The 27,603-nt window shown below is 43.2% G+C and overlaps 1 protein-coding gene across 4 annotated transcripts in view; it reads left to right on the top strand.

Annotated features, from left to right (window-relative positions):
• Positions 1-7,634: 7,634 nt before the first annotated feature.
• Positions 7,635-27,603, top strand: part of LOC141259324 (probable cation-transporting ATPase 13A5) — a 749,831-nt gene continuing 729,862 nt past the window's right edge. For all 4 annotated transcript variants that reach the window (XM_073675084.1, XM_073675083.1, XM_073675085.1 and 1 more), the window contains exon 1: positions 7,635-7,769. In XM_073675084.1, coding sequence (XP_073531185.1) covers positions 7,722-7,769 — 48 coding nt within the window. In that variant the 5' untranslated portion in view covers positions 7,635-7,721. The remainder of the gene's footprint in view (positions 7,770-27,603) is intronic.

A 27,603-nucleotide genomic window follows, 5' to 3' on the forward strand; every position in this document is an offset into this window, starting at 1 on the left:
GAAATGATGACCTGCCAATCACACTGGCTGTTGCGGGTAAAGAGGTGGCAGGTCTGCGTCCAAAAACATGAATGATGGGGCAGACGGTGGTTGGCCCGGCCCGCTAGGCCGCATTGTAGCACAGTGAGCTTCCCACTGCAACTTATGCTTCATATCCATGTGACGGTTCATGCATGAAGTACTCAAACTATGGATTTTTTGGCCTCTACTTAGCTTTTGGTGACAAATATTACAGATAACACGAGTTGGGTCATCCTTATCGATCTGAAAAAATGCCCAGGCTATGCAAGGCTTAGAGGCATGCGACCTGAAGAGCCACTACGACTTGTGGTCAGAGGCAGAGTTGTGTTTGAGGATGCAGTTGTTGACGTGCTTCCACTACTCCGTCTCTGTCCAGGAAGGTGCAACCTAACCTCATCGTCAATAGCATCTGTGATGCCCAGCTACACTTGGTATCACAGATCCTAGAAGAGTGCATTGATGGAATCCTCCACAATAGGCCCCCATAAACATTCACACATCTCCACCTTCCACCTCAGGCCAGCAGAGGGAGCCCGTTAGGGATATAAATAGGGAAGGTGGAGCTAGGCAGTTCAGTTCCTCTGAAGAGTTCCTGCAGTAGAGAAGCCTAAGAGAGGTCAGTCTGCAGTGGAGCTTAGTGTAGTCTAGAGAACTCAGTTAATAGTTCAGCAGTGGAGCACGAGGCTCCTGTTAGTTAGATTCAGGGAGCCCAGTTAGAGCTTAAGGTGTGCCGGCGCCATAAGATCGGTGAAGCGCGGCAAGCTGCCGTTAGTGTGTATAGCCTAGTGAGGGCCCGAGTAGGCTGAAGGCGAGTGGAGAGTTAGTACATAGGGGGCAGATGAGCTTATCCAGCTCACCCCGAAGCAATTACCGGACATCGGATCCGAGCTTACCGGGATCTCTATGACCCAGTAAGGCATAACCGGAATCCCTGGAGAACTACAAGTCCCAGGATCGCTAAGGTGCTGATACGTAACAGAGCCAGGAGACGCTTAGGCCCCGCATACTGGGAGCGTGAACTTCAAGACAAGGCCCTACCACAAGGTCAGCCAGCGCAGGACAGAGACAAAGTTAGGCCTAGCTCCAGGCAGGTCAGAAACTTACTACGCAGAGGCAAGAAACAGGAGGCCCTACACCCGCTCATTGGGGTGGATCCTGATATGCACCCTTCACCCTACAGTGCTGCGGGATGTGCCTGAATTTCCAACAGTAAAAGGTACTGAAGAGACTACCGTGTCCGTTCCTGTTCTTGCTCTGACCCAGCTGGGTCTCGTCTGTCCTTCATTCCCCCTGCATACGCTTTTCTGAGGCCTAGCTCCACCTGTGGGGAACTATACCATTGAGCTGCTTTATCACCGGCCTCAGTGGACTTCTGCAGTGCTGGTGCTTCTCACCAGATACCATAGTGGCATCACGAACTCTTATAAAATTAATAATTATCCACCCTTTTAAAGAGTGACCCCAGGGTACGGGCCCGGGAGCCGACCACGGTGACATCCCCAAGGCCAGGCAAAGGCCCGGGTACCGAGTCATCCCCATCCCCTGGGCTAGTCACATCCTCCTCCACCTCCTCTGCTGACCTCATTGACTGGCTGACTGTGGGTTGACAGTAAGTGGGATCTCCAACCTCGTCATCATCACCCTATGTGTTCTCACACCCGTTGTACTCAGAGCCAACCTTTTCCTGCCCTGACCGAAAAGTCAAGTTGTCGCTCCAATCAGGTATTTGAGTCTCATCATCGTCTTCATCATTGTCTCCACCAACAGGAGTTAAAGTTTGGGAACGAGGGTCTACATTATGGTCAGAACCTTCTTCATCTGGTCCTGGATCCGACTCATAAAGATTCTGGGCATCAGTGCAGATCATTTCCTCATCTGGATTAACAGAAGCTCTGGAGCAGACCTCCATTTCCCAGGCTATAGTATGAGTAAACAGCTGTGCAGACTCAACCATCTGTGTTACCCCATACTCAGACGGGCAGCTGGAGACTTGGGAGCTGTGAGGAAGCAAGTGCGATTGGGGTGACACCTCTGAGGACTGGAGTATTTGTGATGTTGAAGTTGAGGTGGAGGAGAGCCCACTTGAAGTATCGCTTGATATCTGTTGAAGCACCTGCTGTTTTTGTGCCTCATCTGGAATTTGTAGCGATGGGCGTGTCCGTAAGAAAGGGATCGTATCACATTGTCCACGAAAAGAAGTAGACATCTTAGTTTGGCTGGAAGATGGTCTTTCTTCTGCAGATGTTACTCCCCCACCACCGCGGGGGGGCTCAACCCACCAGCGGACAGGCACCAGTATTGGGAGAGGGGGGCTGGCCGTCAGGGTCCACCGCGGCTCTGGCATAAACCCGGCGACACGGAGGTCGCACGGGCAGGAACGGACTGGCTGTGTCAGCTTGGCACTCCAGCGTAGTCCCTCTTGCCGCTTGCGCCCGTAACCTCAAAGGGATGCGGAAGCGGCTTTTCTTCCAAGGGCTGCTCCCCGCCCAGCAGGAACGTGGGGGAGCTCAGGTCGGCCTTCCAATGTACTCCCTTACCTCCCTCACCCTCTTTCCTTCTTCCGTTCTCCATCTAACCCCTCGGCTCTGTGGTGTCCGCTCTCCCTCCAGCTCTCTCCTTCTCACAGGTGGACAACCGCGTGTATTCACACTGTGGCGAATCTTTTGGGCCCAGGCATAAGAAGTTGTCGAAGTAATGGATAATATGTGCCCCCTTAGAAACATCCATTACAACACATTCGAGGAAGCAACTAAACGCCTCAAATAGTGAGCAGGATCTGGAGCACCCCATGGGCAAATAGCGATCTATATAGTATGCTCCTTCCCAGAAGCAGCCCAATAGGTGGACACTATTCGGATGCACAGGTAGTAAGTAACCGGAACGCCGCATAAATATCTGTTTTGGCCATTAGGGTGACCCTTCCCAACTTCTTGATCCGCCTGATTGCCTTGTCAAAGGATGTACAGTATATACTACTGTACTTGGTTCCACTTCGATGTTGTCATTTATGGACCTGCCCCTTGGATATGACAAATGGTGGATTAGTCCGAATGTATTGGGTTCCGTTTTTGGCACAACTCACAACGGGGATACGACTACGTCTTGTAAGGAAAGTGTTCTGAATGGAACCGCTATTCTACCTAAAGATATTTCTTTTTTTAATTTTCTTATCGCGACGTCTGGGTGTTGGTAGGCTGATTTTAGATTTTTACTCCAGCCTTTCTTGATTTTAGAAGGGCATGACATGCCTATATCTGTGTCTCCCCCTCCTTTTACTCCTCCACCTCTTTTCTTTTCGCATGACTATATGTACTTGTCACTTTTCCATGTGCTAGTTGTGTCTTCTGAGCAGTTTGTCAGCTTTTGGACACCTTTGAAGTGTTTTCTATGTGTTTTCTATGTGTTTCTATGTGTTTTTGTTTGCCTGCCATTGGTTTCAACGGTGTTCGAAGGTGTTCGACGAACAGTTCGACGAGCAGTTCAGCGAACATACGGGTGTTCGACGAACCGAACTCGATCACTACGGGGGTGGCTCAACACTACTTATGATAGCAATTCTACTCGGCCAACCTTTATGGTCACCTCTTTATACCCCACCTGAGGCCAGGGCTGACCATTGCTGGCAAAGATGTTTATATGTTCATCTGGACTGCTGGAAATGTCTGAATCAGTCCAATATCCTTTATAAAGAATATATGGCATTGTTGTCACCTGGGAACCAGTGTCCAGCAATGCGTTCATCGGGATGCCATCAAGCAGGACAGGTAGGACCGGTCGTCCTCCCACGTACTTGTCTCGCCAGCTTGTGGGCCTGGTCATCTTAGGTTGTCCGTTCTGGTCATAGAGATCGCTGTTTCTCCCTCTGGTCGGTGGAATCCTTCTCTGCCGTCGCCACGGGACGTCATCTGGACTGGTAGCCAGCTGGATCCTTTCCTTTGGAGACACTTGCATGGCCTGCACAGTTTTGGTTAGTGTAGCCACACTTTTGGTCAGCTCCTGGACCTGAAGGCGTAGGTCTGCAGATGGGTCATTATCTAGGGTCTGCGCATCAGCCTCCACAGGTGCCGGGGAAAGGAACTCCACCTCCTGGTGGTATGTGATAGCTGGGCACCGGAGGGTTGCAGTGCCACTTGGGGTTGATTCCCGCAGCACCCGGATGGCCCGGTCTTTAAATTACACAAAGTCCAGATCAGAGTTTTGCAGAGCCATAATGCGCCGCTGTGTCCGGTGAGCGTTAGACATGAGCCCCTCCATAAACTGTTCGGTTAGCAATCTGTCCTCGTCTCGCACACTGTCAGCATCTACCTGTTTAATGGCCCGCAGCGCCTCCTGCAGGTTTACAGCATAGTCTCGTACACTGTCCTGCACCCTTTGTTTGCACCCGTAGAACTTCATTTTAATCTCTGCTGCTGTGCGGGTGTCAAAGGTATCCTTTAACCGGGCCAGTATTTCCTTAACAGTGCTTTTGTCCCTGCCCGGCCAGGACTTCACCGCCCTCTGGGCTGCACCGATTAGCAGGCCTGTAAGGATGCTGACTTTCTGCTCCTCAGACAGAGGGTACACTTGGAAGAAACTGCGCAGTCTCTCCTCAAAGTCACTCAGGGTGTGCGACTCCCCTGAGTACTGGGGCAACCACGCCGCCCCTGGTATATATGGCATGGATAACGGCATTACAATGGCGGCAGCTGCGCCCGCTGCTGGATCCTCTCCCGGGTTGGGCATCTTCCTCCCCCCCTATTGAACCTCAGCCTGGTCCTGGAGTTCTGCTGACGTACCAGTATGCTGCTCTCCATGTGAGAGGGATCTCTTACCCAGCGGTTCCGGATCGGGGCCTCCTGCTTCCCCTCAGCTGACGGCAAATGATGTGATGATACAGTTCAGCAAAGTCTATGGCACAGAGTACCCGGTTATACCGGGCTATGACAATCCTGTTCGTGACGCCAAGTCTGATGCTGTCCCTGGGCCGTGGGGTACTCGATAGCTGGGCCGGTCGGTGCTGGGGGATGTCACAGTGGCAGTGACCCAGTCCATGACCCAGGGTGGTCAATTAAAGAAAAAGGCAAAAGGGGAATAAAGTTTTTAGAGATAATGCTAGTGATGCCACCTGTGGTATGCGGCTTTGTGAGCCCGCTGCTGCGGTGCAGATCCACTGGAGCTGATGGTGACGCAGCAGAGTTGGTTTAGCTATCCACAGGCAGAGCTAGGCTATAGGGCAGTATATGAAGAATTGTGGAGGTAGATGTTGTTGGTGCGGAGTAATGCAGGGCTGACCAGACAACAAATTAATGGCGGTTTCCTCTGTTTTTACTTGCCGCTTGTCAGAGCAGACCGGGGCACAGGTAGTAGCTGGTAGTGGAGGTCGGGGCGGCCTGGAAGCAAGTTGGGGATTCACCTCGCCAGGTGGAGTTGTAGGACTTCCCTCTGTGCTATTCTCTTTGGCCCTGCTGCTTGAAGCTATGCTGTGGCACACGTCCCTGAGTTTAATGTCTTTTTCCTCACCCATATGGCAGGCAGCTCGGGCTTTCTTCAAGTGTCGCTCCCACTTGGCGGTGCTGTGCTCTATAATGCTGCTGAGCCACCGGGCGTTTTGTGGGGCCAGGAGACATGCAGTCTCCTGCTCCCCGGATTTAGCTGCTGGGCCTTCAGTGCCCTACAGCCACGGACTCCGGTGTCCGGTTCCTTTGCACTTCTCTCTGGGGTGAGCTTGTTCACAGCTCCCTTCCCCAGGTCTTTCCTCATCGCTGACTTGTCTTCAACTCCTCTCAACTCACTCTTACAAACCCCGCTTCCAGATTCCAGTTTCAAAGGGGAGGAGCTCCCCTTTCTAGTCTGGAGCAAGGAAAGTATTGTATGCTGGTAAACCTGATTAGGGGACCCCTCTTTGCTTCCAGGCATGGCATCACCCCTTGTGAGGGAGGCAATGCAACTGTGGCAACCGGACCCCTGGGGTGCCACACAAAGAAAAATTCATGGTGCCTATTGTGAAACACGGTGTTTTCAGTACCCTTCTGTGAGGCTGTAAGAGCGTTCCTAGTGTCAGGAGCTACATTTCATTGATGTTATCATGAATTCACAGTTGTACTGCTCTAGATTGAAAGAGACGATGCTGCTAGCACGCCGTGTCCTTGGTAGATGTGAATTTTTCCAATACGACAATGATCAAAAACAAGCATCTAAGGCCACTGTTGCATTTCTGACAAAGACCAGGGTGAAAGTGATTTCATTGGTCAAATATGTCTCCTGATCTGATCCCAATTGAACACTGATGGGAAATTCTGAAGAGACAAGTTGAACATCATTCTCCATCCAGTATCCAGACTCTAAAAGAGGTCGTTCTTGAAGAATGGGAAAAGATAAATGTTGCATTATGTCGCCAACTTGTTCGTTCCATGCCTAGAAGACTTTGTACTGTTTTTAAAAACCATGAAGGTCGTACAAAATACTAGATATAGTGATTTTTGATATGCATTTTGTTCATTTTTGCATCATCTAATCTGAGTTAAACTGACATTTCTGTAATGAAAGTTATATTACTCACTTTACTTTCATATTATGGGTTAAAAAATGTTCTATGAAACTCGGTCTTGTCAAAAGTTTGGAAATTGTTCTTGTGCTTAGGGAAATATTGATTAAAATTTTACTTTTCAAATGTGATGTACTCATTTATGCTTAGTCCTTATTTATATATGTATATATACAGTATATATATATATATATATATATATATATATATATATATATATATATATATATGCTTGTTTTTTTAGTTCAAAGTACTGACCAACAATGTTTTCTGTAGCATGTGGATGGATGTACTGAAATCTCATGCACATTGCTGATACTGCAATCTAACTGTTGCATTCTGTACTTTCAGAGTGCAAATCTGGGCAGAGCATTTGCCGCTGCAGTATATATGAACAAGCACTAATAGTGCACCATGTAAGCAAGCTTTTGTTTTAATGCTGAGTAATATATAAAACCTGCTGTACTTTTACCTGGGCATACAAAATCTCTTAGATACCTGACTCCTGCAAGTGTTGCATGTTTCGGTTCTGAAGGTTAGGGTTGTAGGCTGAAAATAAGTTGGAGTGCTCCACTGATCTTTCCCTTTCCCCCTTTCATTGCTTCCTTCATTATTCTCATTTCCCTAGTTGAAAGTTTGCCCATTCCCACCCTTTTATCACCCTACCATATCTTCTATTACTTTCTCAATAAAATGCTTTTGAAAAACATTGCTAGATATTACACATCAATAGATCTACAGTAAAGTTCAGTATCATCTTATGTGCTACCTGGATACGTTTTTGCTCAGTATTTCTTTTTTATTGCTTATACAGCACCCACATTATTTTTCTATTGTATCCAATGACAATACTCATATTGCTCCTTGTCACTTGAATCTACAATCTAAATTCCTAATATATATATATTAAAACGAGAAAGCAGAGAATTTGAACATACTTTAAATAAGATTCACTGTGTTATATAAAATCCTAATACATCATGTGAAGGAAATATTTGTGTCCAATATAAAAATTTCCTACATAACAACAAGATCCAATAAGAGTCTGTAGGCAAATCTGGAGGCTGTACTTTCAGGAGACAAAAGTTTTGCAGTGAAAAGTTTGCAGATCAGAAGGGATTAAGACTTGCCACATTCCCGTGCTCAGCTTTACACTGTGTTACTGGTGCATGAAGAAATGGCAGAAAATCATGCAGTGCTTAATGAAGGAGAGGAGAATGAAATGGTGAGTGCTGATGGGGCAAATATAAGAACAGCTAAAGGTCTGTCATCTCCTGCAACTGAATGTAACTAGTATATAATCAGTTATTATGTACTGTATATGCTGTGTGATATGTGTTATAGTGGATGCAAATAGTTAACAGCATGTATGACTATTGTTTTTGTAATAGTGATCCTAATTTATTAGGGTTTACATTAATAGTTGGCTGCAATGTATATTGATGGATTCGGTACCAATAAATATTTAGCCCCTGTTCAACATGTGACTTTTCTGCTTTGCTTCATTTTCTTGACATGATCTATTTACCTACTGTATAATTTATATAGACATTATTATTTTTAAACGTGTTCTTCGTCTTAGTGTAACTCTGAATACAAAGTGTCAGCATTTTAACTGCAGTCAAGGGTCATTTAAATATATACTTTTTAAAAATTTATATTTTATAAATTGGAGATAATGATAACGAATGTCCACATTTTTCCCCACCTTCTTCTTGATCTCCTATTAGGCCAGGTTGAAATGAGTGTAAAAAAAATCATCAGTTTCATCCAGAAAACTCTGACAATTTTTCTCTCACTTGTAATTCTTGTGCGGAAGAGAATAATGTATGTTGCGATTTTTTTCACATGCATATTCGTTCCGTGAAAAAAAAAAAAGGAACTACGCCTGGACAGAAAATGCAATTGTGTGAACGAGCCCTTATAGTGATGAAAATGTTGTGCATTCTCTGGGGTTGCCATGGAGCCATCTACAATTAGTTGGTATCATACATTGCATTGAATGCTTGCTGTTTGGAATGGGAGCATAAGTCAAATATATCCATGCACCTTTCACCTGATGAGGCCAAAAAATTTGTGGTTGGTGGTCAGATATTACTTCACAATGTATAGTGAAATATAGGAAGTGTTACCTACAATTTGTCTTGATTTGTGACATAGATGTGGTGTTCCTGGAATAAGTAGAGTTTTTCTAAAATGTAGCATGTTCTGGATATGCCATTTTCCTATAAGCTTCTCTAGGACTTCAGCAATCAGAATTAATGCTATAAAAGCACTTGAAACTCATGTTGTAATTTAAGGGTTCAAACACACTAAAAAAGTGTGATAAAGCAGAATTAAGTATTGTTTTCCAGATTAGAGGATAGAGTGGGTACAATTCTCTTAGCTTAGAGGAATCCATATATTATCTGTATTTATGAATTTGAAATGAAACATTTGGAGAATTTAATAACTAAAGGGGTTGTCCTGCCTTAGGCTACTAGTCTGCAGTCCCTCTATGTCTATGTGATTGTAGACTTGTGAATCCTTATATTGCGTGCACTGTGAGGATTCTTCAGCGCTGGCAACGGGAGCGGGAGATCATGTGAACACAAGTATGCGATTTGCATACTTTCAGCCACATTCGAACAAGTCTGTGTCTGACCTTGCTCATACAGTTGTATTGAGCGAGGCTGCGCCCATCTATTTGTCGCGTGGCCTTACATATGCAAATCACATACTTGCAGTCATGAGCCCACCGCTCCTGGAGCCAGCATGGGGAATCCTCACAGCACGCAATGTGCACGATGTGAGGATAATGCAGAGTGACTTCAGACTTGTATCCTTGCCCCCTACTAAGTAACTGCTAATCTTGTGCCAGTCCTAACAATGGAGGAGCACTGTCACAACCTACTATAATAATAATAATTTTTATTTCAAAAGTGCCAAGACATTTGGCAGCACTTTATATTTCAGAGGGTACTTGACAGACAATAAAGACATAAAAGAGTAAACAGAATATTCAACAGATACCAAGAGGAGTGAGGACTCTGCTCACAAGCTTACAATCTATGAGGAAATATGGGAGACACAATAGGTAAATGGTGAAAAGTGCTTGCATTGTATATTCCAGCCATCACTATAATAGGGTATTCAAATTACGCTGCATGAGCTGGTTACCAGCCAATATCTGTATAAGTACAGATACAAAGTGCTATTAAGTGCATGGAGGGTGTGTAAACAGATGCTATGAAGGACCAAATTTGAAAGAATATTTTGAAAGGGCAAAAATGTAATAGTTACATAAGTTCGGTGAGGCAATAGGCCAGTCTAAGGAAGTGCGTTTTAGGGCAATCTTAAAACTGTGTGTATTGGGAATTAATCGAATTGTCCTTGGTAGTGGATTCGAGAGAAGTGGTTCCGCTCACGAGAAGTCTTTAAGACGGGAGTGGGAGGTTCGGTTGGATTATTGAGGATGTTAATCTTAGGTCATTAGCGGAATGGGGGGCACAGGTGAGGTGATAGAGAGATGAGGGAGGAGATGTAATGTGGAACAGAACTGTGGAGTGCTTTCTGGTTGAGAGTGGAAAGTTTATATTGCACTCTGTTGCGAATGGGCAACCAGAGCAATGACTAGCACAGGGCAGAGGCATCTCTGTAGTGATTAGAGGGGAATATGATCCTGGCTGCTGGATGGATAGGAGAAGGGAGAGTTTAACAAGAGGGATACCGATTAGTAGAGTTGCAGTAGTCCAGACAAGAATGCATAAAAGCAATAGTAAGAGTTTTTGCAGGGTCAAAGGTAAGAAAATGTTGAATTCTAGAGATGTTTTTGAGGTGTAGGTGATTTTAGCAAGATAATGATCGGATATGGGGAGTGAAGGAAAGATCTGTGTCAAATATAACCCCAAGACAGTGGGCATGCTTCATGGGAATAGTGGTAGAACCACTCTCGGAAATGGCAATATTGGGCTTGGGAAGGTTAGTAGAGTGAGGAAACACAAGGAGTTCCATTTTTGACAGATTCAGTTTTAGATAGAGGGAAGAAATGATGTTCAAGATGACAAAAAGACAATCACTGGTATTTTGTAGCAATGCAGGGGTGATATCTGGAGATGATATGTATAATTGGGTGTCATCAGCATATAAGTGGTATTGAAAACCAAATCTATTGATGGTTTGTCCAATAGGGATAGTATATAAGGAGAATAGGAGGAGACCTAGAACTGAACTCTGTGGAACTCCGATTGTAAAGGGAAGAGGTGAAGAAAAGGAGCCAGAAAAGCATACAGTGAAGAAGCAGTCAGACAGGTAGGAGGAGAACCAAGAGAGAGCAGTATCTTTGAAGCTGATAGAGTGGAGCATAGTGAGGAGGAGCTGGTGATCCACAGTGTCAAATGCTGCAGAGAGATCCAGGAGAATCAGCAGGGAGTAGTGACCATTAGATTTAGCTGTTAGTAAATCATTAGAGGCTTTAGTAAGGGCAGCTTCAATAGAGTGAAAACTGTGGAAACTGGATTGTAAAGGGTCAAGAAGAGTGTTACTTGAGAGATAGCGGATTAGATGGGAGTGGACGAAATATTTCAGCAGTTTAGATATAAAGGGGAGATTAGAGACAGGTCCATAGTTAACAACACAGTTCTGGTCAAAGGATGTTTTTTAATTAGGGGTGTATGCTGGCATGTTTGAAAGAGGAGAGAAATATACCAGATGAGAGAGGTTAAATATTTTAGTTAGATGAGTGGAGACAGCCAGGGAAAGGGACTGAAGAATATATGTGGGAATAGGGTCACTGGTACAGGTAGTAGGGCAAGAAGATGCGAGTAGATGGGTAACCTCTTCTTCTGTGACTGGTTCAAGGACAGAAAGTGAGCTACATAGGGTTCAAGAGGGAAGAGAAAGTATGATATTAAGGGATTGGAAGAATATTTCCTGTCGGATATGGTCAATTTTTTCTTTGAAATAATTGGCCAGATCGTCAGTGCTGAAGTGGGTTGTTGGGGCCTGAACTCTTGGACTGAGGAGGGGATGAAAGGTTTCATATTGTTGGATCGTGACATGATGAGTGTGTTGAAATAAGCTTATTTGGAGAGGTGAAGGGCAGAGTTATACTACCGTTCAAAAGTTTGAGGTCATTTAGAAATTTCATTATTTTTGAAAGAAAAGCACATTTTTTTCAATGAAGCTAACATTAAATGAATCAGAAATACACTCTATACATTGGTAATGTGGCGAATGATTATTCTAGCTGCAAATGTCTTGTTTTTATTGCAATATCTACATAGGTGTATAGAGGCCTATTTCCAACAACCACAACTCCAGTGTTTTAATGGTACATTTTGTTTGCTAACCGTGTAAGAAGGCTAATGGATCTTTAGAAAACCCTAGAAAACCCTTGCAAAAGTATGTTAGCCCAGATGAAAATGGTTTGGCTGATTTAAGAAGCTATAAAATTGACCTTCCTTTGAGCTAGTTGAGAATCTGGAGCATTACATTTGTTTGTTCTATGAAACTCTCAAAATGGCCAGAAAAAGGGAACTTTCATCTGAAACTCGACAGTCTATTCTTGTTCTTAGAAATGAAGGCTATTCCATGCGAGAAATTGGCAAGAAACTGAAGATTTCCTACAACGATGTGTACTACACCCTTCAGAGGAGAGCACAAACAGGCTCTAACCAGAGTATAAAGAGAACTGGGAGGCCCCGCTACACAACTGAGCAACAAGACAAGTACATTAGAGTCTCTAGTGTGAGAAATCGACGCCTCTCAGCTCCTCAACTGGCAGCTTCATTAAATAGTACACGCAAAACACCAGTGTCAACCACTACAGTAAAGACACAACTCCGGGATGCTGGCCTTCAGGGCAAAGTGGCAAAAAAAAAAGCCATATCTGAGAATGACTAATAAAAGGAAAAGATTAATATGGGCAAAAGAACACAAACATTGGACAGAGGAAGATTGGAAAAAAGTTTTATGGACAGATAAATCAAAGTTTGAGGTGTTTGGGTCACACAGAAGAACATTTGTGAGACGCAGAACAACTGAAAAGATGCTGGAAGAGTGCCTGATGCCATCTGTCAAGCATAGTGGAGGTAATGTGATGGTCTGGGGTTGCTTTGGTGCTGGTAAAGTGGGAGATTTGTACAAGGTAAATGGGATATTGAATAAGGAAAGCTATCACTCCATTTTGTAATGCCATGCCATACCCTGTGGACAGCGCTTGTTTGGAGCCAATTTCATCCTACAACAGTACAATGACCCAAAGCACACCTCTAAATTATGCATAAACTATTTAGGGAAGAAACAGGCAGCTGGTATTCTATCTGTAATGGAGTGGTCAGCGCAGTCACCAGATCTCAACCCCATTGAGCGAGCCCCCCTGCGGTGGAGGTAGGTCTAATCTTTTTAATTTAAATTGTCTCTCTAATTTGAATGAATACACTTTAAATTCTTTTACAAGGATCTATTGGAGGGCAAGTCTCATGCCAGCAGCCGCGTAATTCCAGCTCCAGTAGCGTCCACTAAAGCTGCTGCAGTTAAAAAGCTTTTAAAAGGATCGAGCTCGGCAGTCCACCGCAAGGCGTTTTACCGCCAGTCCAAGCCCCTATGCCTTGGGGTGCCTCCCCGATGCTCTTCACTGAGTGTCCCGGGGCCCGAAGCATTTCCTTTGAAAAAATTAAGTGTCCAAACTACAGGTGGTGTAGCTTGCTTAACAGCTGGGATAATCCGCTGACTAGCAGACACTGCTACTAGGCACAAAGTATTTCCTGGGCTAGATGCAGTTAAAAATTTGTAATTAGATACTCTCATTGGATGCTGAGAAAGCATTCCATAGAGTCTCCTGGCATGCCATATATTATTCTCTTAAAAAGCTTGGGGTAGGGGTGTAGGGGACCCTTTTATAGGCAAAATCACGTCCCTGTATCGCAATACGTCACCTAGGCTGAAGATAAATGGAACATTTTCATCACCTTTCATAATCACCAATGGGACAAGGCAGGGATGTCCTCTGTCCCCTCTCTTATACATCCTAGTGGCGGAGCACCTGCTCTTATCAATTCGCCATAACCCCAATATTAGGTGGATTGAGGTGGGAGGCACCGAGTACAAGTGCTCTGCATTTGCTGATGATATCCTAGTATATATCACTCAATCACATATATCCATCCCTGCTGTTATGGCTGAAATAGATCACTTTGTTACATGGTAAAATTTTAAAATCAATGCAGCGAAGTCTGAGGCCCTTGATGTCTCCCTCCCCAAATCCATACAGGAATCTATCCAGTCCAACTTTCCCTTTGCCTGGCCCTCACAGGGTATCAAATACTTAGGAATTCCTATTTATAGAGACCTCTCCCGTCTATGTTATCTTAATTTTGGGCCCTTTATTGAACAACTCCATAAAGACCACGGTTGGCAAGTTAGAACTGTAAGATTCACTACGTGAACCACTGGTGTTTTGGGAAAAGCACATGTACACTGTGTTCCAAATTATTATGCAAAAAGTGTTTAGGAGTAATAAGGTAAGAATTTTTTTGTTTGTCAGTTAAACTCATTGATGGTGATGTGTGTCAGGGCTCTTTATATCACTGTAAGCAATTGCAGACACCTGTGCTAATTAGTTTGGCAGGTGTGTCCAATGAAAGGCAAGACTACTTAAGAAGGCTGTCCCACATTATTAAGCAGCCTACATTTTCTGCCAAAATGGGAAAGAAAAAGAATGTGTTGGCTGCTGAGAAGCAACAAATTGTGAAGTGTTTAGGTCAAGGCATGACTACAATCAACATTGCCAAGACACTTCATCCTGATCATCACTCAATCAAGAAGTATGTAGCTGATTCACAGTACACACGTGTGCGTGCTGATAAGGTAAAATTGAGGACTCTTTCCTACAGGCAATTACGTCAGGTTAAAAGAGCAGTGGCAAAAAAACCTTGTCATAGCAGCAGACAAGTTTTTGAAGCTGCTGGTGCCTCTAACGTCCCCCGAACAAGATGCAGAGTCCTTCAGAGGTTTGCAGCTGTGCGTAAGCCAACCTGTCGACCTCCTCTATCGACTGCACACAAGCAGAAACGGCTCCAGTGGGCCAAACAATACATGAAGACTGACTTCAAAACTGTTTTGTCCACCGATGAGTGCCGTTCAATGCTCGATGGTCCAGATGGATGGAGTGGAGGATGGCTGGTTGATGGACACCCCACTCAAACACGGCTACAGCACCAACAAGGAGGAGGTGGAGAAATGTTTTGGGCTGGAATCATGGGGAGAGAGATTGTCGGCCCCTTTAGGATCCCTGAAGGGATAAAGATGAACTCCATAATGTATGTGGAGTTTCTCAAACAGCACTTCCTGCCATGGTTCAAGAAGAAGAACCGTGTATTCCGCAGCAAGATCATTTTCATGCATGATAATGCACCGTCTCATGCTGCACATAACACATCTGCATCTCTGGCTGATATGGGCATAAAAGGGGACAAACTTATGGTGTGACCCCCATGCTCCCCTGACCTCAACCCCATTCAGAACCTCTGGAGCATCATCAAAAGGAGTGTATATGATGGCGGGAGACAGTTCACATCTAAGCAACAGCTCTGGGAGGGTATTCTGTCCTCATGCAAAACAATTGAAGCAGAAATCATTCAAAACCTGACAAATTCAATGGACGAGAGAGTTCAGAAGCTCCTTTCGAACAAGGTGTGCTATGTGCAAATGTAACATCACCTAGAATAAAGTTTTGAGTTGAAAACTGTTTAATTTCAGTTTCTAGTAACCTGCTAATGCTTATAATTTCAAAAATGACCATTTTTTTGTTAAAATGAAAAGGTTGATCGAAGAGAGTGGGGGATCTAAGAGTGTGGTAACCCAGTAGTCAGGATTACTTCGAATTCTGACAATCTGAGGGTCATGTTGCAGGTAGTGCATCGAGAAGGCACTCATGTGTCTTGCGCATCTAGGAGCCCCAAAATTATTTTCTGGGCTAGATGCAGCTAAAAATTATTATTCATTTGAAAGCTGGTGGAGCTTAGTACAGATGGCCTAATAGAATCAGTACTGCAAACTGCTACAAAGCCCAAATTATTTTCCAGCCAAGATACAGATAAACACGATTAGTAATTTTAAATCTGGTGGAGTTTAGTATAGATGGCCTAATAGAATCAGTACTGCACACTGCTACAAGGCCCAAATTATTTTCCAGCCAAGAAACAGATAAACATGATTAGTAATTTGAAAGTTTAAATCATCAAGGTTTTACTTTCCCCAGGATGACACAGGGGTAGAAAAGTCATTTCGGATCCATGATTTGTTCATCTTTATGAACGTGAGTTTGTCTACATTATCAGTGGAGAGCCGTGTGCGCTTATGTGTCAGCACACCACCAGCAGCGCTGAACACACGTTCAGACAGAACACTGGCTGCGGGACATGACAAGATCTCCAAGCCGTAAGTGGCGAGCTCTGGCCATTTATCCAGATTGGAAGCCCAAAAAGAGCTAGGTTCCAGTGACACAGTCATGGCTTCAATGTTTACTTGGAGATACTCCTGTACCATCATCTCTAGGCGTTGACTATGTGTCAGACTTCTTGTCTCCTGTGGCCTTGCAAAGGATGGGCTAAAAAAGTGGTGAAATGATTCTGCAAAATTGATGTTACCATCAGATACTGTGTTTCTGTTACGTTTTGAGAGCTGAACACTTGACGGTCCCACGGTTGGCAAGTTGGAACTGTGAGATTCACTACGTGCACCACTAGTGTTTTGGGGAAAAACACATGTAAGATTCTGCAACAGTCTCTGCTGATACTCCTGCATGCGTGCATCTCTTTCTATGGCAGGAATAATTTCTGCAAATTTACTTTTGTACCGGGGATCTAACAGTGTGGCAACCCAGTAGTCAGGATTATTTCTAATTCTCACAATTCGAGGGTCATGTTGCAGGTAGTGCAGCAAGAAGGGACTCATGTGTCTTGCGCATCCAGGAGCACCAAGTCCCTGCTGTGTTGGTGGCGAGGTAACAATCATGCTTCCTTCCTCTGCCCTCTCCCCCCAACCTCGCACAACAGAAATGTGATCAAGGTCTCCCTCATCTAATGAGTCTTCCATCAGTTCGTCCTCCACTTCTTCCTGGGCTCCTGCACCTTCCTCACTAGTTTGGCTGCTACCATGCACCCTGGTAAAACCATCTCCCCCACCCTCACATGCCTGCCGCCTTGGTGCTGCCGACCGTCTGGACCTTGCAGATGTTAGCCCTTCCGTATACAACTCCTCCTCCTCTACTTCCTCCACCTCCTCTTGTGCCACCACCTGACTCAGAATTCTGTTTATCATGTGCTCCAGCATGTAAATCACCGGAATAGTGATGCTGATAATGGCAACGTCAGCACTAAACATCTTCGCCGCCATTTCAAAACTGTGCAGAAGGGTGCATAGGTCCCTGATCTGAGACCACTCCTCCAGCGTGATTTGCCCCACCTCTGAATCTCGTTGGCCCAGGCTATACGTCACAACGTATTGCACCAGGGCTTGTCAGTGCTGCCACAGTCGCTGCAACATGTGCAGAGTTGAATTCCACCAGGTAGGCACATCGCATTTTATCCAGTGAAGTGGCAGGCCCAACGACTTCTGAAGAGATGTAAGTCGCTGAGCTGCGGGATGCTAACGGCGGAAGTGAGCACACAGCGACCGTGCCCTCTGCAGAAGCCCATCTAGTCCGGGATAGTGGGCTAAAAATTGCTTGACAACCAGGTTCAACATGTGAGCCATACAAGGCACGTGTGTGACATTGCCCCGGCGAAGGGCCGCACCCAGGTTTGCTGCATTGTCGCACATGGCCTTCCCTGGTTTCAGGTCCAGTGGAGACAACCATTCATGAAACTGGTTCTCCGGAGCTGACCACAACTCCTCAGCTGTGTGACTCACATTTCCCAGACATTTCAAAGTAAAAACCGCCTGATGACGTTGAGCCCTGCTGCCAGCGTAGTAAGGAAGTGTGCAGGATCCCTTATGCGCAGTTAGAAAGCTTGTGGCATGACCAGACAGGCTTTGGGTGCACGTGGAGGCCCGAGAGGATGTTGAGGAGGCAGAAGCAGTGGAGGAATTTTGAGATAAAGATGATTGACGCATAACTCATGGGGAGGGCAAGACTTGGACAGCAGCCCCTTGTCCTGCTGTCACCATAGTTACCCAGTGCCCAGTCAGCGACATGTATCGCCCCTGTCCATGCCTACTCATACAAGTGTCTGTGGTGAAATGCACCCTGTCACACACAGAGTTTCTTAAAGAAGCGGTGATGTTGTGTGCAACATGCTGGTGGAGCGTAGGCACACCTTTCTTTGAGAAGTAGTGCCGACTTGGCATCTGGTACTGGGGCACTGCGACAGACATAAGGTCTCGAAAATCGTCTCTGTCCACCAAGCGGAAAGGAAGCATTTCTGTAGCCAAGAGCTTGCAGATGGTGAAATTCAACCTCTTAGCTTTCTCATGGCTAGGAGGAAATGGTCTTTTACTTGTCTGCATCTGAGGGTCCGATCGCTGGCTGCTGTGCTTAGACGGGGTTGAGAAGGGTGTCCCTGGCAAACTACCGGTCTGTGATGAAGATGCAGGCGGACATGTTAGGTTGCCTTGATCCAAAGGTGGTGCTATCGATGTCAGACAGCGCTAAACACCAGCTGGTGTTTCCACCTCCAAAGAAAATGATGACCTGCCAATCACGCTGGCTGTTGCGGGTAAAGAGGTGGCAGGTCTGCGTCCCAAAACAGGTGTGACTGCTGTCCCCCCCAGTCACAGAGGATGAAGAGGCCGCGGATGCACAAGATGTGGCAGACGGTGGTTGGCCCGGCCGGCTAGGCCGCATTGTAGCACAGTGAGCTTCCCACTGCAACTTATGCTTCATATCCATGTGCCGGTTCATGCATGAAGTACTCAAACTATGTATTTTTTGGCCTCTACTTAGCTTTTGCTGACAAATGTTACAGATAACACGAGCTGGGTCATCTTTATCGATCTGAAAAAAATGCCCAGGCTATGCAAGGCTTAGCACCCATGCGACCTGAAGAGCCACCACGACTTGTGGTCAGAGGCAGAGCTGTGTTTGAGGATGCAGTTGTTGCAGTACTACGTCTCTGTCCAGGAAGGCGCAACCTGACCTCGCCGTCACTAGCATCCTCCTCCACTTCCTTTGCTGACCTCATCTCTTGGCTGACTGTGAGTTGACAGTAAGTGGGATCTCCAACCTCATCATCATCACCCTGTATGTTATCACACCCGTCGTCCTCAGAGCCAATCTCTTCCTGCCCTGACAAAAAACTAAAGTTGTCGCTCCAATCAGATATTTGAGTCTCATCATCATCTTCCTCATTGTCTCCACCAACAGGAGCTACAGTTTGGGAACAAGGGTCTACATTATGGTCAGAACCTTCTGCGTCTGGTCCTGGATCCGACTCATAAAGATTCTGGGCATCAGTGCAGATCATTTCCTCGTCTGGATTCACAGAAGCTCTGGAGCCGACCTCTGATTCCCAGGCTATAGTATGAGTAAACAGCTCTGCAGACTCAACCATCTGTTCTACCCCATACTCAGACGGGCAGCTGGAGACTTGGGAGCTTTGAGGATGCAAGTGCGATTGGGGTGACACCTCTGAGGACTGGAGTATTTGTGATGTTGAAGTTGAGGTGGAGGAGAGCCCACTTAAAGGAGCACTTGATATCCGTTGAAGCACCTGCTGTTTTTGTGCCTCATCTGGAATTTGTAGCTATTGGTGTGGCCGTAAGAAAGGGATCTTATCACACTGTCTGCAAAAAAAAGTAGACATCTTAGTTTGGCAGGAAGATGGTCTTTCTTCTGCAGATGTTACTGTTGCTTTAACACCTACCCCTCGGACACAACCTTTTTTTCCCTTCCCAACAAGCCTATTCCCCTTTCCACCAGCAGCAGGGCTTTTTCCACTCATTTTGGTGGTTAACGAATTGACAACTCTGGAGTTGTTTGCACAAAAAACAATGGATGGGAACCGAGCAGAGCTGAGTAGCCAAACTGTGGTATTAGCCCAAAAGTATTGGCTGGGTTAGATGCAGATAAAAATTATAATGAATTTGCAACCTGCTGGAGGTTAGTTTAGATGGACTAATAGAACAAGTCCCACACACTGCTAGAAGCCGAAAAAAATTTTCAGAGCTAGATGCAGAAAAAAATTATATTGAATTTGCAACCTGATGGAGGTTAGTATAGATGGACTAATAGAACAAGTCCCACACACTGCTGCAAGCCGAAATATTTTTTCAGAGCTAGATGCAGAAAAAAATTATATTGAATTTGCAACCTGATGGAGGTAAGTAAAGATGGACTAATAGAACAAGTCCCACACACTGCTACAAGCCGAAATATTTTTTCAGAGCTAGATGCAGATAAAAATTATTTTGAATTTGCAACCTGCTGGAGGTTAGTATAGATGGACTAATAGAACAAGTCCCACACACTGTTACAAGCCGAAATATTTTTTCAGAGCTAGATGCAGAAAAAAATTATATTGAATTTGCATCCAGATGGCGGTTAGTATAGATGGACAAATAGAACAAGTCCCACACACTGCTACAAGCCAAAATATTTTTTCAGAGCTAGATGCAGATAAAAATTATTTTGAATTTGCAACCTGCTGGAGGTTAGTATAGATGGACTAATAGAACAAGTCTCACACACTGCTACAAGCCGAAATATTTTTTCAGAGCTAGATGTAGAAAAAAATTATATTGAATTTGCAACCTGATGGAGGTTATTATAGATGGACTAATAGAACAAGTCCCACACACTGCTACAAGCCGAAATATTTTTTCAGAACTAGATGCAGAAAAAAATTATATTGAATTTGCAACCTGATGTAGGTTAGTATAGATGGACTAATAGAAGAAGTCCCACACACTGCCACAAGCCGAAATATTTTTTCAGAGCTAGATGCAGAAAAAAATTATATTGAATTTGCAACCTGCTGGAGGTTAGTATAGATGGACTAATAGAACAAGTCCCACACACTGCTACAAGCGAAAAAAAATTTCAGAGATAGATTCAGACAAAAATTATTTTGAATTTGCAACCTGCTGGAGGTTAGTATAGATGGACTAATAGAACAAGTCCCACACACTGCTACAAGCCAAAATATTTTTTCAGAGCTAGATGCAGAAAAAAATTATATTGAACTTGCAACCTGATGGAGGTTAGTATAGATGGTCTAATAGAACAAGTCCCACACACTGCTACAAGCTGAAATATTTTTTCAGAGCTAGATGCAGATAAAAATTATTGTGAATTTGCAAGCTGCTGGAGGTTAGTATATATGGACTAATAGAACAAGTCCCACACACTGTAACAAGCAGAAATATTTTTTCAGAGCTAGATGCGGAAAAAAATTATATTGAATTTGCAACTTGATGGAGGTTAGTATAGATGGACTAATAGAACAAGTCCCACACACTGCTACAAGCCGAAATATTTTTTCAGAGCTAGATGCAGATAAAAATTATTTTGAATTTGCAACCTGCTGGATGTTAGTATAGATGGACTAATAGAACAAGTCCCACACACTGCTACAAGCCGAAATATTTTTTCAGAGATAGATGCAGAAAAAAATTATATTGAATTTGCAACCTGATGGAGGTTAGTATAGATGGACTAATAGAACAATTCCCACACACTGCTACAAGCCGAAATATTTTTTCAGAGCTAGATGCAGAAAAAAATTATATTGAATTTGCAACCTTTTGGAGGTTAGTATAGATGGACTAATAGAACAAGTCCCACACACTGCTACAAGCCGAAATATTTTTTCAGAGCTAGATGCAGATAAAAATTATTTTGAATTTGCAACCTGCTGGAGGTAAGTATAGATGGACTAATAGAACAAGTCCCACACACTGCTACAAGCCGAAATATTTTTTCAGAGCTAGATGCAGAAAAAAATTATATTAAATTTGCAACCTTTTGGAGGTTAGTATAGATGGACTAATAGAACAAGTCCCACACACTGCTACAAGCCGAAATATTTTTTCAGAGCTAGTTGCAGATAAAAATTATTTTGAATTTGCAACCTCATGGAGGTTAGTATAGATGGACTAATAGAACAATTCCCACACATTGCTACAAGCCGAAATATTTTTTCAGAGCTAGATGCAGAAAAAAATTATATTGAATTTGCATCCTTTTGGAGGTTAGTATAGATGGACTAATAGAACAAGTCCCACACACTGCTACAAGCCGAAATATTTTTTCAGAGCTAGATGCAGATAAAAATTATTTTGAATTTGCAACCTGCTGGAGGTAAGTATAGATGGACTAATAGAACAAGTCCCACACACTGCTACAAGCCGAAATATTTTTTCAGAGCTAGATGCAGAAAAAAATTGTATTAAATTTGCAACCTTTTGGAGGTTAGTATAGATGGACTAATAGAACAAGTCCCACACACTGCTACAAGCCGAAATATTTTTTCAGAGCTAGTTGCAGATAAAAATTATTTTGAATTTGCAACCTGCTGGAGGTAAGTATAGATGGACTAATAGAACAAGTCCCACACACTGCTACAAGCCGAAATATTTTTTCAGAGCTAGATGCAGAAAAAAATTATATTAAATTTGCAACCTGATGGAGGTTAGTATAGATGGACTTATAGAACAAGTCCCACACACTGCTACAAGCCGAAATATTTTTTCAGAGCTAGATGCAGATAAAAATTATTTTGAATGTGCAACCTGCTGGAGGTTAGTATAGATGGACTAATAGAACAAGTCCCACACACTGCTACAAGCCGAAATATTTTTTCAGAGCTAGATGCAGAAAAAATTTATATTGAATTTGCAACCTGATGGAGGTTAGTATAGATGGACTAATAGAACAAGTCCCACACATTGCTACAAGCCGAAGCCCAAATATTTTTTCAGAGCTATATGCAGATAAAAATTATTTTGAATTTGCAACCTGGTGGAGGTTACTATAGATGGACTAATAGAATGATGCTATGCCCAAAAGGTTTTACTTCACTAGGTGCAGTAAAAAAATGTGTATTCTATACACAGGTGGTGTAGCTTGCAACACAGATAGGCTTCTCCACTGACTAACACTCACTGCAAGAGGACAAAAAGGATTTGCTTTGCTAGATTTAGCCAAATGCTGTGAAAAAAACTTGCACAGCACTGGCACAGACCTGCCTGGCAAAAAAAGTGATAGGAACTGATGTAACCTAGCCCTCAAAAGGACTGCAATTACAATTAGTCTTTACTCCCAACCTATCTATTTAAGAGCACAGACCTGCCTGATAAAAGTCGTAGGAAATGATGTAACCTAGTCCTTAAAAGGACTGCAATCACAACTATTCCCTACTCCCAAGCTATCTGTAGATTTGTGCGAAAATTGGCTTCAAATTAACAAAGTATAGAGCACACAGCAACAGCGGTGCCGTCTAACACGCAGCTGCAGCAGTGAGAAAATGGTGGCGACGGGGAAAATGGCTGGGTCTTATAGGGCAAGGACATGTGACATACACTGCCAATGACACATGCCCTTGCTTGTGTGAAAAAAAGCAGTTCGCTCCATGTGTGCGCTGCTGATAGACTGACAGATTGCACCTCCCCACTGTAAATGCGGGAAAGAGAAAAAAAAATGGAGATCTTCATTATTTTTGCAGAGATCCATCCCCTGCCCCTCCCCCCGCCCCGCTGTACACTCAAACTGCATATTAACATTAATTTTCCGCATTACTGAGAAAAAATCCAGTTATGATTTTGGTGCACGAACAGTTATCGAACATAACCTCGAACGGCTGAATTTTTTTCAAATCGTTCGGGTTCGCCGAACGGCTCGAACACCGCCCAAAACAGCTTGAATTTGAGATTGGCGAACAGTTCGAGTCGATCACCGCTCATCTCTAGTGACAACGGAACAATTATGTTATCAACCACCCAGGAATTTGTATCGAAAATGCTTTGTCAATTCCAGGAACTTCATATATACTGCCAATAGTGTTATAGCAAGACCGTTAAGGAGGAAGTCATTAACAAAAGAGGTGAGGAAGTCACCAGAACACAAATAGAGGAGAATCTGATGGGTATAGATGCCCAGCAGCAATATTTTACTCTGCATTAGATAAAAACAAGAATGGAATATTTTGTACATGCAGCAGAGTAATAATAAATTCTCAAGTCACTAATCTTTTCTGAAACCAATATTGATGGTACAATTACATCACGTCCTGGGAACAACTTTTATTACTGATACCTGCTTTAGATGTATTACGAAATTGTCTTTCACAGGAACTAAAGACTAAATAAACATAAATAAAAAAATCTAGACAATGTCAGTTGTATCCCTACCCTAACTGTGTGTCAGAAACTTGCAAGTTCTTCTATCTGTAGTTGTAATGGCAATAAAAGAGACCAAATTTTTAATCTACCAAAACCCCCTAAGTTTTGTATTAGTTTGTTCATCTCCTTCACTCTTGAGTGATTTTCCATTTTTGTACTTCCCTCTCCTGCTTCCAAGAGCTATAACTTTTTTTTGGGCAATATGGCCCATTTGAGGGCTTGTTTTTAGTGGTACAAGTTGTCCTTTTGAATAACACCATTGATTTTACCATATGTTGTACTGGAAAATGGAAAAAAACTTCCAAGTGTGGTGAAATCGCAAAAAAAGTGCAATTTCACAATTGTTTTTTTATTTATTTTTTTTTTATTTACCATGTTCAGTATATGGTAAAACTGACCTGGTAATACGATTCTCCAGGTGCTGGAGAATCAGTATGGGTCAGTATGAGTACGCAGATACCAAACATGTATAGTTTATTATTTATTTAAATGGTAAAAAAAAATTCTGAAATTTGTATGAAAAAATGTTTTTGTGTTTGTCGCCATTTTCCGAGACCCGTAACATTCTTATTTTTCGTGACCTGGGTCTAGGTGATAGCTTATTTTTTGCAGCTTCAGCTGACATTTTGATTGATAACACTTTGGGGTAGATACGATGTTTTAATCGTCTGTTATTACATTTTAATGCAATGTTGCAGCGACCAAAAAAACAATTCTGAATGCCGTGATACCATTTATGTGTATTTTTTTTTTAATGGGGCAAAATGGAGGCAACTTGAATAGCAGGCAAAAGATTCAGGCTCAGCGCCGGAGACCACACCAAAAGCAGGGATATAACTGTTGACGCCATCAGTCGTGAAGTGGTTAAAGATATCTAGAAAACCCTTAGAAAACCCTCGGTAAGCATGTGCCGTTGGGTTACCATGGCTGTCAGGGTCTTAACAATGGATCTGACTTGTCATTGAAGGGGACAAGAGTTCTCCTATGTAAGTAAGAAAACACAGAAAATATAGCACATATTTAATCTTTTTCCAATATCCAATGTACATGTACGGCACAGCGAGCAATGAGATCCCACAAAGGGTTGTATGTGTCGCATGGAGATGAAGCCTGCTCAGAAGCAGAACTTGCACCATCAGCAGAAGTTGTCATCATTATACTATAATATATGGAAACTTGGCACTCGATTATGATAAGTAGAGATGACATTTTATTTATAGTATTGTGGAGGTTTCACCAATTTAAGATACACTAGGTAACTGCTCTCCTCCAAATTAAAGATGTCTGAGTGCATGCAAAGAAGCTAATTAACCAAATTTGCTAATCTTGTTGAAAAACTTCACTCAGAGACTGAACAACGCAAAATGGCATACTTTATTACGTAGACATGGGGTTATATAGTATTCTACTTCTAGGTGGGATTAGTAAAATTCATTGCTCTTTCTGATACCTTGGCACACTGCAATTTGCTCATCCATGTATCTCTTGGCCTCAGTAATGCCTTAACAATTCTGATGGGAGGGGTGAAGTTGTCTATCAGCGCCATCTTTGCCAACTTGACATGAATCTCTCTGTTATCAGCCATGCACATGCATACGTCAATCCCAGGAAATCATTTAGTTGTTCATGTCTACAATAAGAACAGACACTGTTAGTTATATATTCATTAACTATTAACATAATCCATGTGCATATACACATTTGCATACATACATACACATAGATTATTCCATTATCTCTATATTAATTCACACTGATTAGGTAATCTTTTAAAAGAAACTAATTGATTTTCTAAAATATATATATTTTACCTTGCCAGACCCCCCTAAAATCAATTATTTGCTTTTAATATCCATATGCTAAAAATCAGAGGGGGAGAAGGAATTGACCCTATGTTAAGACAATTCTGGAACCCTACAATGTGTCCCTTTTAGACGGACCCACTGACGTTTCCTAAATCTTACTGAAACGGAGACCTACAGGAAAGGGATGGAGACCTTAAAAGATCTAGTGACTGGGTAATCGAGGGCCACCACTAACACAGAAATATGGATATTAACTTTACAAATAGAGATGAGCGGTGTTCGACTCGAACTATTCGCCAATCTCAAATTCGAGATGTTTTGGGCGGTGTTCTAGCCGTTCGGCGAACACGAACAATTTGAAAAAAATTTGGCTGTTCGAGGTTATGTTTGATAACTGTTCGTGCACCAAAATCATAACTGGATTTTTTCTCAGTAATGCTGAAAATTAATGTTAATATGCAGTTTGAGTGTACAGCGGGGCGGGGGGAGGGGCAGGGGATGGATCTCTGCAGAAATATTGAAGATCTCCATTTTTTTTTCTCTTTCCCGCATTTACAGTGGGGAGGTGCAATCTGTCAGCCTATCAGCAGCGCACACATGGAGCGAAGTGCTTTTTTTCACATAAGCAAGGGCATGTGTCATTAGCAGTGTATGTCACATGTCCTTGCCCTATAAGACCCAGCCATTTTCCCCGTCGCCACCATTTTCTCACTGCTGCAGCTGCTTGTTAGACGGCACCGCTGTTGCTGTGTGCGCTATACTTTTAGTGTTAATTTCAAGCCAATTTTCGCACAAATCTACAGATAGCTTGGGAGTAGGGAATAGTTGTGATTGCAGTCCTTTTGAGGACTAGGTTACATCATTTCCTATGACTTTTATCAGGCAGGTCTGTGCTCTTAAATAGATAGGTTGGGAGTAAAGACTAATTGTGATTGCAGACCTTTTGAGGGCTAGGTTACATCAGTTCCTATCACCAGGCAGGTCTGTGCCAGTGCTGTGCAAGTTTTTTTCACAGCATTTGGCTAACTCTAGCTAAGCAAATCCTTTTTGTCCACTTGCAGTGTGTGTTAGTCAGTGGAGTAGCCTATCTGTGTTGCAAGCTACACCACCTGTGTATAGAATACACATTTTTTTACTGCACCTAGTGAAGTAAAACCTTTTGGGCATAGCATCATTCTAATAGTCCATCTATACTAACCTCCACCAGGTTGCAAATTCAAAATAATTTTTATCTGCATCTAGCGCTGAAAAAATATTTGGGCTTGGGCTCGTAGCAGTGTGTGGGACTTGCTCTATTAGTCCATCTATACTAACCTCCACCAGGTTCCAAATTGAAAATAATTTTTATCTGCATCTAGCTCTGAAAAAATATGTGGACTTGGGCTTGTAGCAGTGTGTGGGACTTGTTCTATTAGTCCATCTATACTAACCTCCAGCAGGTTGCAAATTCAAAATAATTTTTATCTGCATCTAGCTCTGAAAAAATATTTGAGCTTCGGCTTTTAGCAGTGTGTGGAACTTGTTCTATTAGTCCATCTATACTAACCTCCACCAGGTTGCAAATTCAAAATAATGTTTATCTGCATCTAGCTCTGAAAAAATATTTTGGCTTCGGCTTGTAGCAGTGTGTGGGACTAGTTCTATTAGTCCATCTATACTAACCTCCACCAGGTTGCAAATTCAAAATAATTTTTATCTGCGTCTAGCTCTGAAAAAATATTTGGGCATCGGCTTGTAGCAGTGTGTGGGACTTGTGCTATTAGTCCATCTATACTAACCTCCACCAGGTAGCAAATTAATAATAATTTTTAGCTGCATCTTGTCCGGAAAATAATTTTGGGCTTAGTAGCAGTGTGTGGTACTCATTGTATTAGGCCATCTATGCCAAGCTCCCCCAGCTTTGAAATTAATAATAATTTTTAGCTGCATCTTGCC

This window comes from Phyllobates terribilis, unplaced genomic scaffold, assembly GCF_046119375.1.
Source record: "Phyllobates terribilis strain yellow unplaced genomic scaffold, ASM4611937v1 Scaffold_3__8_contigs__length_932513732, whole genome shotgun sequence".
Lineage (NCBI taxonomy): Eukaryota > Metazoa > Chordata > Amphibia > Anura > Dendrobatidae > Phyllobates > Phyllobates terribilis.